Below are 17,077 nucleotides of genomic sequence, written 5' to 3'. Positions count from 1 at the left end.
CAGCAACCATAGGACTAAGCTATAGCCATCTCGTGAAGGATCTCTGTACACATAACTGGCACCATCAAATACACTTTAAGTCAACTTCTCCTCTCATGTCCTGCAGGATTTCGAGGTATTAAAGACTTCAAGGACCAAGGACGACAGCTTTTCCTTACAGCTCATGAAGGAATCTAACTTTAAACAATAACACATAATACACTTCCTCATAACGGCGATTTTTCCTTGCATGTCCTGTAGGAGTTCGAGGATTTCAAAACAGTTTCCCCATAAGGACGGACAACTTTTCCTTACAATCCGTGGAGTTTAAACAGTAACACATAATGCACTTCCTCATAACGACAATTTTTCCTTGCATGTCCTTCAGAAAACTGACCCAAAACTACCTTCACTTATGACCATTTACCACAAGGGCGACTCTTCTCTACACTTTATACTCGAGAGAAATTCGTTTGATCATCCAGTTCCGAATCTGAATAGCTGCGAACGGTGTGGGTCCTCTGTTATCAGCGGGCCGGTTCTCTTATCACCACGTCTTTCGGGTTAGTCTGTCATTACTGCTGAGTACGGCTGTTATCAAGTTTTTCTTTTAACGAGTGAGTATCAGAGTAATGTGTCTTGCCTTATCTTAATTTCCCTCTCTTGTTGCTTCTTGTCTTCCTTTTGTCACGTCTCCTGTCTGGCATTTCACGTCCGCTTTTTAATTCAGTTGGGTTTGATGCTACACAGGGAATGCTGTTGTATTGTTTTATGTATTAGTTTCCTCCTCTTTTTCTTCCAAGGTTGTGTTTTTTTAGGTTATGAGAAAGAGGAGGAGGAGGAGGAGGAGGAGGTGGTGGTAGAAAGATAGAGGTAAAGAAAGGAGGAGGAAAAGAAAAGGAAAAGGTGAAAAATAGCAAAAGTAGAAATAAGAAGATAAAGAAACACGCACGAAAATTATATATATATATATATATATATATATATATATATATATATATATATATATATATATATATATATATATATATATATATATATATATATATATATATATATATATATATATATATATATATATATATATATATATATATATATATATATATATATATATATATATATATATATATATATATATATATATATATATATATATATATATATATATATATATATAGATAGATAGATAGATAGATAGATAGATATAGATAGATAGATAGATAGATAGATAGATAGATAGATAGAGAGAGAGAGAGAGAGAGAGAGAGAGAGAGAGAGAGAGAGAGAGAGAGAGAGAGAGGTGCATTGGTAGTCATGACAAGGAAATGCGAATGGAATTGTGTTAAGCTTGTAGTTTATAGACTCCCTTGTTCTTTCTCTCTCTCTCTCTCTCTCTCTCTCTCTCTCTCTCTCTCTCTCTCACTATAACGAAGAGCATTAAGAGTAGTGAATAAAAAAACGAATAGGATATCATGAAAAAAAGGGAATAAGTGAAGGTTACGACAACAACCTTAAAATTTCTCCCGTCAGACCAAGAATTCATTGCACCTTCGATCTTTTACGACAGAAAAAAAAGGACAAAGAAAGCGAGAAGCAGTGTGTTAAAGGAGGGAGTCTGAGAGGTTATAATTCCATCATTCAAAATTAAAGCGTTCAAAGAGCCTTCTCGCTACTGAATTCCTTGCAGCGAGAACCCTAAAAAATTCCTGACGACTTTTTTTTTTTTCCCTTTGCTCTTTTCCGCCTCCCGTTTTCTTCAGTCCTGCAAGAGTCACTCCTTGCAGGCACGAGCGTCAGAAGTTCCCGGAATTGATTTTGGAACAGTTCATAAAGTTCGTCTGGTTTCGGGGAAGCGTGGCGCGTTTGGCTCACTATTGGGTCTGTATTTGCTAGGTTGCTCTGGTGGTAATGGTGTTAGTAGTGGTGGTAGAAGCAGTCAATGGTAATAGTGGTAGTAGTGACAGTAGTGGTAATAGTGGCAGTAATGATGATGTGATAGAGAAGTTGTAGCTAAACTTGGATAATTACTGCTACTACTACTACTACTACTACCACCACCACTATTACTACTACTACTACTACTACTACTACTACCACCACCACCATTACCATTATGCACACGAAGGGAAAGAGAAAAATACACAAAGAAAATAGATTCCGTGATATAAAGAAGGTTACTATTTAAAAATCCCCAATAACAAAAAATACTAGAAATTCTCAGTATACTAAAAGGTGAAGAAATATGAAACAAGTTATAAAATATGACATACAATTAAAGTGGAGTACATTTTTTCCCTTTTCTCTGTCATCTACTTAATGAGTTGTAGTGAACTTTAAAACCAGTCTTTAAACGCCTCTATTTTCAGTCATGTGGGTGTGAAAATACCAGACACACGGACAGACAGACAGACAGGCCAAACGCTCTTGATAACAACCGGGTAACTTTATATTTTTCAAAGTGTTGCGAAGTGAAGTTAAAGTTATGATTCCACGTTTTCCTTTCCCGTTTTCTTCCTCCTTGGCATGCAGCGAGCGATAAGGTAATGCCCTGGCGTGTCTTCAGACTTCACTGCTTCCCCTCGGCCTCTGCTTGTCTTCCTGTGAGTCCTTTTCCTCCGCTGAATATTTACCTCCATTTGTCCGTCGCTTTTATCTTACATGACAGTGTCTCAATTACATAAACGTGGTCGAACATGTATATCAACCAGTTTCGAGACAGTTTTGCTTGTCGTGTCCTATTAGCTTCTCGTCTCTTTCTGGATATCTCTCTATTAATTCGTTCGTTTTCTCTCGTTTATATCTTTTCTTGTCTCTTTGTATGTAGTTTATCATTCTCTTTTAGTCTTTCTGTAAATGTACATTAATATTCTTGCTCTAATTTGCTTTTGCGTTTATCTATAAAGGTTCCTTGCATGACATTCTCTTATTAATGTTTCCTTTCTTTTCAGTTTCATACTTGCCATCACGTATTTCTATTGTCTTGCATTCTGAAACCTTAATGCACCGCAACTCAACTTCATTTAAAGAGTATAGTTGAACTGTCACGAGTTTTTAAGGATATTTTTACTATCAAGGAGGCAGATTAACAAGTTTTCTACATAATTGACATAAAAAAAACTTAAAAACCATGCTATTCATATCTTTGTGCCCTTGAAAATAGTTATGATGAGAGAATAAAGTGAATATGGACTTAAAACCTCAGCAAAACACCAGTATAGGTATATTGTTTTACATCAAGAGGAATCAATGCATCCTTCTACATCGCCTTCTGCAGCAGCTTCCTGACGGCGCCGCTACATCTTGCTCTTGGCCTTAAATCTGTCGGCGCTGAAGACAGACAAGTCGCGAACAGTAGGGCGACCCAGGGCGAGGTTGCACAGGTCCTCTCCAATGGCAGGGGCAATTTTAAAGCCTGTACCTGAAGCATGAAGGACAGGTGAGGGGGAAGGACAGGTGAGAGGGAAGGGCAGGTGAAGGGATGGCGGGTCTGGTATAGTATTCTGAGGGTTAGTATTGCGCTTCCTCTGATGAAAATAAACTATATTTGAAAAAGAAAAAAAACTGCTTTTCCCTCTTTTCTTTTAGTTCTTTATACTTCTACTACTCTTATATTCCATTACTACTACTGTTTCTACTCATTGTGAAGAAAAAAAAACACAAAAATTACATATTCTACTACTGTTACTATCAGTCCAACTGCTACAACAACCGCTACTATCATTACTACTACTTATCAAAAGAAATGCTTATAAAACTAACATCTCTCCTCCTCCATCACCAACACCATCACCACCACCACCACTACCACCACCACCACTACCACTACTCATGTCACAAGTCCCACAAACACAACATCCACCATTGCTAATTACAGGAAATACACCAGAGCTGCTCCTAATTGCATCATCCTTCCCCCTCAGCTCCTGTGAAACAACCCCTGAATGAATGAGATTGACTCCCCTCGGCTACGGACCTCGAGGGGAGCAAGCAGGAACCCCTCGTGACCGCAGAGCTTGAGGGGAGGCCGGGGGAGGAGAGCCAGAGGGGAAAGTGGCAAGGGAAGAGAGGAGAAGCGAGAGGGAAGAGCTAAGAGGCACTGTCTGAATTATCTTGGAGATGGATTTCCCGCAACAAGTCACTCGTGCTGCGACAAGAGTTGATAGCGCCCCAAATATACTGCGTACGTGTTCACAGACAGCCAGACAGACAGACAGATAAGTAGAGAGACAGACAGACACACACACACACACACACACACACACAGACATTACGTGTTTCTTTGTAGATAGACACAGACAGACAGACAGACGGACAGATAGACAGACACAAACAGACACACACACAAACACACACACACACACACACACACACACGATTTCATGTGGACTGACCCAGACAAAAACAATAATAACAATGAGAACAACAACAAGAGAGAGGCGCCACTAACCTGAAAACCCACAAGCGAAGATGACGTTAGGGTGGCGCGGGTGACGATCCACTACGAATTCCAGGTCAGGTGTGCACTGTAGTGGGTGACGGGGAGAAAATGAATAGATTAATGAATAGACATACACATAAAAAGCCCCATAAATAAACATGATTCGAATCTTTTAACATGGAAAAACAACACATACTTTAAAACACAAAAGGACTCGAACCCACAGAATTATCATCACCATGCAACAAAAACACCACTGAGCCACACTGCCCCTCATCCACTCTTACCACTGAACCACACTGCTTTCCTCATCCAACTTACCACTGAGCCACACTGCCCCTCCATCCACCTTTATTATTGAGCCACACTCCCCACCTCCCAAAGAGATTCATCCTTACCACTGAGTCACACTACTACACCCCCCGGTCATCCACCCTTACCACTGAGCCACACTGCCCCACCATCCACCTTACCATCCTCTCCACCCTTAACACTGAGAAACACTGCCTCCCCCCTCATCCACCCTTACCACTGAGCCACACTGTCTTTCCCACCACCCACATCCACCCCTCCCACCCACACACCCACAAAGAAACCAACTAACTAACCGTGTAAAGGCAAGTTTCCTCCACCACCGGCTCAGGATCAAGGGTAGGAAAGTTGTCCTTCACGTATTGCTTCATACTCTCGCGATGCTGTGTCGAGGCTGCAATCTTGTCCCTCTCATCGGGGCTTTCAATGACAGGGCCGGTGTGGTGCACTAACTGAAGGGACAGAGGCACAATGCAAGGTTAAAAGGCTGCTAAGGGGACTATTAACCCCTTCAGTACCAGGTCATATTTTTATATTCATTCTGGTTACTATTTGGTGATTTTATTCAGCTTCAGAAACTTATGTGGAGGATTGAAATAGTGAAGACTGTGGCCATTAATCTTCTGACCTCCATAATGCAAATGAAATTGTCTAGTAGCACACAAAGCTCAAGGTAAAAATGTGTCAAAGTACTGAAGGGGTTAATAAAGGAAAACAAGCTTTAACACACAGGAGATAGAAAGGATAGAAGACAAGCGACTGAGTGGGCCTTTTGTTGTTGTTGTTGTCCTTGGTCAGTTTTTCTTTTTTACATAACAAAAAGATAACAACGAAACACTAGATAAATAGAAGGAGAGAGATACAGTACAAAGGGCAGAGATAATAACAAACATATGGGAGATAAAAAGATAGCAGATAACAACGAAACAATAGATAAAACAGGAGAGGATACAGTACAAAGGGTAAAGATAAGAAATAACATATGGGAGATAGAAAGATAGCAGATAACAACGAAACAATAGATAAACAGAGGGAGAGGGATACAATGAAAAGAGAAGAGGTAGAAAGATAAAAAGACAACAAGCAACCAAACAAAAGATTAACAGAAGGAGAAGAAAGAATGCAAGAAAAATGGAATAGGAAGAGACGAAAGGAGAGGCACTAACAGAGGAAACCAGAGAATACGAAAAAAAAGAGAAAGAGTGGAATGATAAAGAATGAATAACGAAATGGGAATATGAATACGGTATATGAGAAACAAGGAACAGCAACACTCGCGAGAGAGAGAGAGAGAGAGAGAGAGAGAGAGAGAGAGAGAGAGAGAGAGAGAGAGAGAGAGAGAGAGAGAGAGAGAGAGGAAAGTGGAGGATTAGGGAATAGTGAAGCATCTCCTCCACTCATCTTCTTACCTTATCCTCATCTCGGTGGAGGATCTTTATAGAAATCCTTTAAAAATTCTCCTACGGTTTTCCTTTCCTTTTTTCCTCCAGCTTCTCCCTATTTTTTTTTTTTTCTCTCCCTCATTACCTTTTCTCCCTCCCTGTCTCTCTGTCTATCTACTTATTTAACTCTCTCTCTCTCTCTCTCTCTCTCTCTCTCTCAACAACTTACTCATACCATTAGGCACTCCTTCCTGTCGTTCCCTTCCCTCCAGGCTTTGGCAACTCCCCCTTTCCCTTCTCCTAGTCTCATTTCCCTTCTCTCCAAAAGCAATTTCCCTTCCAATCTATTCTTTCCTCGCTTTACCCTCATCATTTGGTTCTTCCTCTCTCAGTGACCACAAACTTTCCTTCCGTCCCTCACTTCCTTCACTTTTCCCTCTTTATCATCTAGTCCTCCATTCTCTTCAGCCACAAACTCGTTACTCTTTCAATCTTCTCCGCAACTTCGAGTCCTCTTTCTCTCCATTTCCTCTTTTCCCTTCTCCTCGAATTCTTACTCCAGCGAGATGCATCTTCCATTCATCTCCCTCTCCCTCTCCCTTCCTCCCTCTCTCTATCCTTCCTCCCCATCAAGCCCTGCACTCTTTCAGCCCACGTGCCTCAAGTTTCCTCGTCCCCTATCATTCATCAGGTCCTTTTCCTTACCTTCATCATTCCAGGGTACTCCAGAAGGGGGACTCCGTAATTGTGGCCATCATCGAACTCTCGAGTATCAACGAAAGAAATGGTGGGCGTGTCCTCTTCCTTGATCCGCCAATAGAAGACTGAGATCCGCCTCACCCTGGAGTTTGATTGGACGAGAGAGGGAAGCAGGGTAGAAGAGCGACTTGGTGAACCGTATTTGAAAGATTTTGAAAGTTCAGGGCAAGAAAAGGAAGTCTGGGTAAAAAATGTGAGTAAAAGTGTTGTGAGTCTATTGTGAAAGGATGGTTTAGTGGAATATAATTGGTTTAGATAATTTAGGTACTAATGATCAATAAATAACGAATATGGAGATTGTTTTAAGACTCGAAGGGAAAATACTAGATGAAAATACTTGTGAAATGGTGAAATATGATTGGTTTAGGCAAATTAGGCGCTAATGGTCAATAAATAATGAGTTAGATGATTATACAGTGACTAAAAACTATTGGGATGAAAAATGGCTTGAAAAAAAATATGAAGAAGTGAGAAATAATTAAAGTCATAACGTAGATACTCGGAAGATATAGCACCATATAATTCTGGAAGATTTAAACTGGGAATACACACACACACAATAGCAGGCAGAGAAACACACTCATACACACACACACACACACACACACACACACACACACACACACACACACACACACACACACACACACACACACACACACACATACAATAAAACATATAATTCAAATAGATTAAAGATATAAACTAAACTAAACATATTGCCAAACACAACCACCCACCTACCCACCTACCCACCCACCCACACTTTCCCCCCTTTCTCCCACGTACTGAAGAGGCAAGTGGACTCCTATCTTCGCCAGCAGAGGTCCCGCCCAAGGTCCAGGACACATCACGATCCTGGCTGTCCTTACGCTTCCCTTAGGACCCCTCAGCTCCACCTCACCATGGGGCTTCATCTCCACTTCCTGCACTGGCCATTCGTCAACCACACGTCCACCTGCCTCGCGAAATAGCCGCTGCAGGAGAGAGAGAGAGAGAGAGAGAGAGAGAGAGAGAGAGAGAGAGAGAGAGAGAGAGAGAGAGAGAGTTTGATAAATTATGATTATACTCCTGTACACAAACACACACACACACACACTCTCTCTCTCTCTCTCTCTCTCTCTCTCGACCCAAAACAAGCCAAAATAAATAAACTCAAGTAACCCCACCATTTTCTTTCCCTCGATTAGAAGAGTCCCCACTGCATTTACATTCTCTAAGACCTAATCAAGTGAGCTCCCGCGATCCGTTTTCTTTGGTAATTCCTGGATAAATATGACCAAGGGAGGGTGAGGGCCGGGGGTCACGGGATGGTGGGGGTTGGAGAGAGGGATAAAAAATAAACCTAATTATCTACCGTTCGATAATGTGATATAAATTGCGTGTAATGGCCCAAGCGGAGGGTAACTATCATATCTGTGTGTGTGTGTGTGTGTGTGTGTGTGTGTGTGATAGTAAAATATTTTGCTATGTATTCCTTATGAGCATTAATTTGAATCTCCGCTATAAATCAACTAAACAATCACGACTTGAACGCATAATGAACGAAACGACACCACACACATATGTACACACACCTGAAGAGTCTGCACACACTTGTCCGCCATTAGCACACCTGCACTTGGGTCAATCAGGCCGTGGCAGTGTGCGGGGAAGTTCGTGCTGGGAGAGAAAGAGGTCATGGATTATTTGAGGTCAAGGTCAGTGAGAGAAAAGTGTTAGGTGATACTCAAATACGAAAGAGGAAGAATAAAAAAGAAGAATCAAAAGGAGAAGGAAAATTAAAAGAAAAAAGAAGAATAATTATAAGAAGAACAAAAATTAAAAGAAAAAGAAGAATTAAAAGAAAATAAGAAAAATTAAAAGAAGAAGAAGAAGAATAATGAAAAGAAAAGAAGAATTAATAGAGAAAAGAAAAATTAAAAGAAGAAGAATTAAAAGAAAAAAGAAAGAATTAAAAGAAAAAGAAAGAATTAAAAGAAAAAGCAGAGTTAAAGAAGAAAATATAAAGAAGAAAAGGAATTAAAAGAAGAATAATAATCAAAAGAAGAAGAATTAAAAGAAGAAGAAATAATTAAAAGAAGAAGAATTAAAAAAAGAAGAATTAAAATAATAAGAAAAAAAAATAAAATAAGAAATTACGGGTGACACATGGACTCGTATTCTCAAACACTTCAACTTCTGTGCTTCACCTCCACTATTTCAAAACGGTTTATCTAAATTCACACGAAACATTTTCATTATGCCTTAAGGTTAATACACAATTTTCACGATGTTTTTTTTTTACGGTTCTAGAGGCAGCGTGACAAGACTTTTCCACATTACCAACAGGAAAAACACTCTTGAATACTCCGCTCATCATTCCTGTGGCCTTGGAAAACAGCCGTGGTTGGAGAGCAAAGCGTTTCTGAATCTGGATCATAGAGGAAAGTGGAGGCTATTGTTTTTTTTTTTTATTTTTCTTTTATACCATGTGGGCTTTTCATGGGAATTTATGGGCTAAAGAGGATACTGTTTTAAGATTCCTCCTATCTCAAAGCCCACCCGTTAGGAAACCGTTGGCCCGAATGAGGAAACCCAGCCTACATTCAGACCGTGGACAGGATTCGATTCCGTGCGCTTGGAGACCCCTCGGACCCCAAAGCGCGCATGGTTCCATTGTACCACGGCGGCGCCAAATTTAAATATAATGAGTAAAGTAGAGGTTATTATTAGAATATATGCAGTTAAGTAGCAGGTAATGGTGAAATAGAGAGAGTAAAGTAGAGGTTAAGGATTCAATATAAATAGTCAAACAGGAGTTACGGGTTACACGAGGAGAGGAGAGGAGAGTTCATTGATTGAATATAAAGCGTTAAATTGCAGGTACAAGTCAAATATAAAAGTAAAGTAGAAGTTACTGATTGGATATAAATAGTTGAGTAAAGTCTTAGTCATTGAATATGGACGGTTAAGTAACAGTGAATGGGTGACTATGATGTAAGAGTTTATCATTAATTCCTTCAGTACCAAGACGCTTTTCCATACTTATTCTGGTGACTATTTGGTGATTTTATACAGCTTCAGAAACTTATGTGTGAGATTGAAATAGTGATAACTCTGGCCATTAATCTTCTGAGCTCCATATACCCTCCCTAAAGTCAATAAAATGGTCTAATCGTACATAAATCTCAAGGTAAAAACGTGGACTTTTACGCAAAATTTTAATACGAACTACAGGATCCCTCTGAAGTTAAAATGATGAATGGGAAGAAATTATAGCGGCGATGGTCCAAAAGAGTGACGTGACATGATCAATGAAGTGATATGTAGTAACGGCGATGTTTAATGTTTTATCATGTAGTGCAGTAACGTGTGCATAAAAAAATCATATATTTGTTTACCTAGAAAGAAAATCTGAACAAATAGTCGGACATGAAAGACCGAGTGGAATACAAGTAAATAAAAAAAAGAAGAGTCTCTGTAAAAAAAAAAGAAAATACAGAAAATAAATGAATGAAAAAGGAAAAACACACTTCAAACGATACAAATTGCAAAGAACGGGAGGAAGAATGGAGACGTTAAGATAAAACAACCATCACCACAAAAAAAAAGAGAAAAAAATTGACAAATACAAAGAAACAAATAAAAACACAAACCCAAAACCACACATTCAAACCACTCATTACTCGTGCTCCGTTGGAAAGCCGCAGCGTCACTCACCCGTACTTGCGGTTGACATCCCCGGCACTCAACAGGATGGGTTCGCTGCCTCCCTTCCTGACAGATGTCGCTAGCTTGGTCATGATGCTCTGGTCCTCACCCACTGCCAGCATCGGGTGAGGCCTGCAGGACGCGGCGGTCAGGTGGTGGTGGTGGGGAGAAAGAGGAGTAGGATGGGCAGGAAGAGGAGGTAGAGGAGTAGGATGAAAAGGAAAATAGTAAGAGGGTGAGAAGAATAATGAGGAAAATTGGTGAGTAAGAAGATGAAGAGGAGGAGAAAAAGGGGAGGAAGAAGAGTTGGAGAAAGAGGATGTGGAGGAGCAGGATAATAAGGATGAGAAGAGTAGTACAAGAATGAGAAGGATAATGAAGAAAATTGATGAGTATGAAGATGAGAACAAAGGGAAGGATGAAGAGGTGGACAAGCAGGATGACAATGATGAGGAATAGGAGGAGGAGAAGATTAGTAGAAGGATGGGAAGGATAATGAGGAAAATTGATGAGTAAGAAGATGAAGAGGAGAAAAAAGGGGAGGAGGAAGGATGAGGAGTAGGAGGAAGAGAAAAAATATTAGGAGGATGAGAAAGTAGGAGGAGAAAGAGGAAGAAAATTAGCATGAGTATAAAGATGAAGAAAAAAAGGGAAGATAAAAAGAAAAATATGTATAATGATGATGATGATGATGATGATGATGATGATGATGATGATGATGACGATAATGATGATGAGAAGGAGTAGAAAGAGGAGTAATTGTTGGACGCTCTCTGTACCTCATCTAACGCCTTCTCAGTCCTATCAAGCCAAGGCCACTCTGATGACTTGAATCTGCTTATATTATTTAAGCGAAACTATTCCTTTGACTCTACTAAGACGCCTTTAAATCCATCAATCAATCAGACAGCCTCCTTCCACTACGCGGCTTCAAGAAAATGTGTTTAAAAATTATAACTTTATGAGACGAATATTCCTCATCAATTTATTCACTGAAGATGATTATTGGATAGAAAACTGCATTGATTATTTAAGAAACTCTCGGTATTATTGTTTCTTACTGGCTCTGAGGGAAAGAAGAGATATATTTGGAAAGGATACGAATATATTTCAACAATTTATTCCCTAGAGATCGTTGTTGGAGAGAAAACTGTATTGATTATTTAAGAAACTCTGGGTATTATTATTTTTTTTTGTGGGGTCTCTGTGAAAGGAAAGATATATTTGGAAGTATGACACAAATATATTTCTACAATTTATCCCTAAAGATGGTTATTAGACAGAAAAATGTATTGATTATTTAAGAAACTGAGTATTATTGTTTCTTGCTGGTCCTGAGTGAAAGAGGAAATTTATTTGGAAGTATGACACAAATATATTTCTACAATTAATTCCCTGGAGACCTTTCCCAGGCAGAAAATTGTACTGGTTACTTAAGAATCTTTAAACGTTCCCCGTGGAGTGTGAGTGGAATGGAAGGTTTATCTGGCACTATAACTTTGTATAATCTCAGTCTCTCTTATCAAGTACCGTGACTTTATCATTCGTCCACTTTTCTGTATCACATACTGTCTGGCGTGGATGAGGTTCCCCAGGGTCATATCTGTCTCCATTTGTCTTTTATTTGACTTTTAAAAGCTAATGATGATGATGATGATGATGATGATGATGATGATGATGATGATGATGATGATAGTAAATCTTATTTCTCTCTCTCATCTTCTGTACCTGTCTATCCCCTTACCTTAACAGAGTCACGCCAGCTTCCCTCTCCATCTTTTTCCACATGCCGAAGGAGTCAGCCATGATGGGGGTGAGAGGCGGGATGGCGTAGTTAGCAAGGCGAATGATGCGTGTCTGGCCATGACTGCTGCCGCGGGAGTGTGGTAGCGGGAACTGTGGTAGAGGTAGTAGTAGTAGTAGTAGTAGTAGTAGTAGTAGTAGTAGTAGTAGCGCATCATCTCTCATTCTCTCTTTCTCTCTCACCTGCTCCAGTAAATGGTGTCCAGCCCCGCCCGTGCCAGGTGTAGGGCGGCGCTGCTCCCGTGCACACCCGCACCCACCACCACTGCTGACGCCTGCAACACTGCAACACACAGGGAATTAGAAAGGCATCAAACTGAGGTACAAATGCAACACTGTAAGGGAATGGACGAGGTGAAGAATGTAAGGAATTGAAAAGACGAGTAAATAGGATGGATAAGAGGAAGAGGAAGAAAAGACTAATGAAATAAGAAAATGAAGATATAGATGATAAATAAGAAAGGAAAAGTGGGTAATATTTGTAGCGAGATGAATATGATGAGGAAAAAGAAAACATAAGCCGATTAAGAAGAGGGAGATGAAAACGAGAAGGTAAAGAAATAAAAACAAGAAATGAACAAAAATATGAGTTAGGATATGAAGATACAAAATAGACGAAAAAAAATAAAAAGAGTAAAAAATAAAGATAAATAAACAAATTAAATAAGATGAAGAAATACTTAGAAAATAACAATAAGAATAAGAAACACAATATCTGACACTATCAAGTAACCTAACCATTACATAAGACGAGGGAGAAGAAAACGAGAAGAAGAAGAAAATGGAAAAGCCGATTAAGAAGAGGGAGATGAAAAAAAGAGGAAGAGAAAAAAGAATCAACAGAATACACAAAATATGAGATAGGATAGGACAGACATAAAAGAAAAAAAGAAAAGAAAAACAAGATGGGTAAGAACATAAACAAGGCAAATAAGATCAAGAAAAAAGCTAGAAATAAAACAACAATAAAAATCACATAAGTAACTATACACACAACATTTCTTCACCAATCACGAACTTTATCACCATTTGTCACTATAATCACTGTTTCTACGAGTTACTGACACTATCATCCCTATCGCCCACAGCAACAGTACCAAGGTCGCGTCACCACCACCACAACCACACCACCACCACCACCACCACCATGAACAACAGCAACAACAATAGTACGCCAGGAAAATCCCAAGAAAAATGAAGATAAATTGAAGTAGAAAATAAGAAAATAATCCATCTTAGCCATTTATTAAGAAAACGGATATTAGCTCACATTCCTCCTCCTTCTCCTCCTCCTCCTCCTCTTCTTCTTCTTCCTCCTCCTCCTCCTCCTTCACCCTCTTCCTGAAACTAACTAATCCCTTTACTCCATATAGTACAATATTCTCCCCTTCCTTCCTCGAGAATGATCAATGGAAGGAGGGAGAGAAGGAGGGAAGGAGAGAAGGAAAGGAAGGAGGACCTCATCTCACAAATTTGCCTCCAGTTTCTCTCTCCTCCAGGTGCTCTTATCTCTTCTCTCCCTCCTCTCTCTTGGCGGTTCTTTCTCTCCCAGTTGAGTCTTTTCCTCCTTTACTCTCCCCACACGTCAAGCTTCTCTCCTCTCTCACTTCCTCTTTCTTCTCTTGTCTTCTCTTTGTGTTATAAATCTTTCTTCTCTTACTTTGCTTCCCATCTCTCTCTCTCTCTCTCTCTCTCTCTCTCTCTCTCTCTCTCTCTCTCTCTCTCTCTCTCTCTCTCTCTCTCTCTCATTTCTCTATATGTATTTAATTTAAAACGTATAATAAATAAATAGAAACACGAGGCTTTACTTTTTTTTTTTTTTAGTCACTGGAAGGAGGATTTATTTTTTTTATGATTTTCACATTTACAGCGCATATTAATTCCACGTTTTCTTTACTTTCCAAACTTTTTTTTTAAACATTCGACTTACTCTTAATTCTCTTTTGAAACGCATCTCTTTATAACTTTCCCCTGACATTTCACTTTCCTTCACTACACGCATTTCTATCTCAGTTTACATTTTCCTGGGCATAATGAAGCTAGGAGGAGTCTTTACACATATACATCCCCTCGTGCATTCATATTTTTTGTAACCAAGTCCCCCTTTCCAAAACACACATTTTCTTTTCCCTGTTCGCACGGAAGCAGAAGGAGAAAGAGAGGAGGATTCTGTCTTTGTTTATTTTTTGGTCGCCTCACCCTCGTCCCTCTTTGCTCCCCACTCGTCGCCCCTCCGTCACACCGTCATCTCCCCTCTGTACTTCCTTCCACCGAGCAGTCTTCAGTCTCTCCCTCTCTCTCTCTCTCCCTCTCTGCTGCCTCGTATTTTTCACTCAGGTAAATAATTAGAAGAGGCACACCTGGGGTTAGAAAAGCCAGCAAGAAACATGGGTCGTAAAGAAGTACTATTTAATTCTGGACCATGTTAGGAGGAGAAAGAGGAAGAGGAAGAGGAAGAGGAGGAGGAGGGGAATAAAAGAGGAATAAAAGAGGCTTGGTGAGTAGAGAGAGGTACAAATAAGTTATCAGAAGCTTATGTCATTTTTAATTAATTATATATCGGAGGTGTGTGAGTCCTTAAACTTTGTGTCCTATTTATGATCTTTATTTGGTGTGTCTCTCAGATGTATATTTTGGAAGGCTTGGGATTCATTTTTACTTTTTTTTTTTTTTTTTTTTTTTACATTACAAGGGCACTGGCCAAGGGAAAACAAAGTGTTGGAAAAAAAAAATCCCGCTGGTTGCCAGGCCCTGTTAAGAGGAAAGTAGAGAAAAAACAAAAAAATCTAAAAGGAGGGTCCAGTTAACATAAGAGGTGTCTTGACACTCCTCTTTTGAAAGAGTTTAAGTCATAGGCAGGTGAGGTGTAGTAATATAAAACGAGTAACGATGATTAATACTGATATGATTCTACTCTCTCTCTCTCTCTCTCTCTCTCATCAGTCAGCTATTCATATTTCAAGGCATCACTTCTTTTTTGTTCAGACGCATGACCACATTCAAAAGTTCATGGCCACTGTTTTAATATTATCATCGCACGTGGGGTCAGAACAGAGCGCCTTAATTTCGTTGTTGTTGTGTGGTTTTCCTTGGCACTGTGGCACTGTGGCACTGTAAGAGAGTAGGAGTGCACGTGATGTTGGCCGAGGAAGGTTAAATCTGTGCTCTATTCTTGTCAGTAGCATATGCTCTCTCTCTCTCTCTCTCTCTCTCTCTCTCTCTCTCTCTCATCATTCCTCTCACTCTTCGCTCTTTCTTCCTTTCTTATTCCCCTCTCCTCCACGTCCTCCTCCTCCTCCTCCTCCTCCTCCTCTTCCTCTTCCTCCTCCTCCTCCTTCTCCTCCTCCACTCCTTCCTCTTCCTTCTCCACTCACGCGTTCTGCCGCTCCTCCAATCTCCTCCTCCTTCTTTTTTCATTTCTCCATTTTGGCAAGTTTGTATGTTTGTATTATATGCAGGCAAATAGGCAACGCTGCAAACAAGCAAGCGCACACACACACACACACACACACACACACACACACACACACACACTTCTTTTTTTTCTTTCTTTCTTCTTTCTCTCACAAAAATCAGACTTACCTTCCATTTCGATGCTATTTTTCTTCTTTTCTTTTCGCTTCAATTATTCCTGTGTGTGTGTGTGTGTGTGTGTGTGTGTGTGTGTGTGTGTGTGTGTGTGTGTGTGTGTGTGTGTGTTGTCACTTTACATGTACGTATCTATAAACCAGGAATATGTACGTCTATAAGTGTATGTATGTATGTTAACCAAAGTATTACTACTAAATATGACCCCTCTGTTTTGCGTATGTGTGTGTGTGTGTGTGTGTGTGTGTGTGTGTGTAGGAGTGTGTGAACTTTGATCTGTACGTGGGGAGAAGGAGACAGAGATTACCCAGCACCTCTGCACCACACCAGCACCAAGGCCAGAGTGACTATCAGACTGAGTAAAACTGTGATGAGAGAGAGAGAGAGAGAGAGAGAGAGAGAGAGAGAGAGAGAGAGAGAGAGAGAGAGAGAGAGAGAGAGAGAGAGAGAGAGAGAGAGAGAGAGAGAGAGAGAGAGAGAGAGAGAGAGAGAGAGAGAGAGAGAGAGAGAGAGAGAGAGAGAGAGAGAGAGAGAGAGAGAGAGAGAGAGAGAGAGAGAGAGAGAGAGAGAGAGAGAGCTAACTCTACACTTATGAAGGAAGGAGAGTGAAACAAGAAGAATAATAAGTAAAAGAGAGGGAAATGTAAGGAGAGAGAGAGAGAGAGAGAGAGAGAGAGAGAGAGAGAGAGAGAGAGAGAGAGAGAGAAACAAGGAAGATGGAGGAAGGTACAAAAGGTATGGGGAGAGATTATGGGACAGCCAGGAGAGGGAAAAGTAGAGAGATCAGGAAGGGAAGGAAGAGAAACAAAGGGTGAAAGGAAGGGAAGAGAGAGAAGAATGGGTAAAAATAGGTAAAAACGTTATATAATCGTACTTTGAATCTTACGACGAGAGAGAGAGAGAGAGAGAGAGAGAGAGAGAGAGAGAGAGAGAGAGAGAGAGAGAGAGAGAGAGAATGACCATACAAATTATTCATGGTCACTAAGGAGACTGGTTTATATGTAACTTGCAAATCACCACCTTCTTATCAACCCCAAAGATAAACAAACCTCTTACTCCCTCCCCCTCCCATTCTCCACCCCCACTCCCTCTTACTGCCCCTCATCCCTAAAAATAGAAA

The 17,077-nt window shown here is 40.2% G+C and overlaps 1 protein-coding gene across 2 annotated transcripts; it reads right to left on the bottom strand.

Moving 5' to 3' along the window:
- Positions 1-3,028: 3,028 nt before the first annotated feature.
- Positions 3,029-16,304, bottom strand: LOC123519617 (peroxisomal sarcosine oxidase-like). 2 transcript variants are annotated; one of them, XM_045281055.1, is made up of 10 exons: positions 15,952-16,304; positions 12,562-12,652; positions 12,311-12,472; positions 10,576-10,698; positions 8,451-8,535; positions 7,663-7,850; positions 6,820-6,955; positions 5,029-5,184; positions 4,430-4,505; positions 3,029-3,400 (listed from the first exon to the last, which is right to left on the bottom strand). In XM_045281055.1, exons 1-10 carry the CDS (start codon positions 15,956-15,958, stop codon positions 3,276-3,278), a joined length of 1,149 nt encoding a protein of 382 aa, XP_045136990.1. In that variant the 5' UTR covers positions 15,959-16,304; the 3' UTR covers positions 3,029-3,275. The 2 variants fall into 2 exon arrangements, with proteins under 2 accessions (XP_045136990.1, XP_045136989.1); XM_045281054.1 differs by having other exon boundaries at positions 3,188-3,400; positions 12,311-12,462; positions 12,553-12,652; positions 15,952-16,301.
- Positions 16,305-17,077: the final 773 nt, after the last annotated feature.

This window comes from Portunus trituberculatus, chromosome 45, assembly GCF_017591435.1.
Source record: "Portunus trituberculatus isolate SZX2019 chromosome 45, ASM1759143v1, whole genome shotgun sequence".
Lineage (NCBI taxonomy): Eukaryota > Metazoa > Arthropoda > Malacostraca > Decapoda > Portunidae > Portunus > Portunus trituberculatus.
This window is presented reverse-complemented; position numbering and strand designations above follow the sequence as displayed.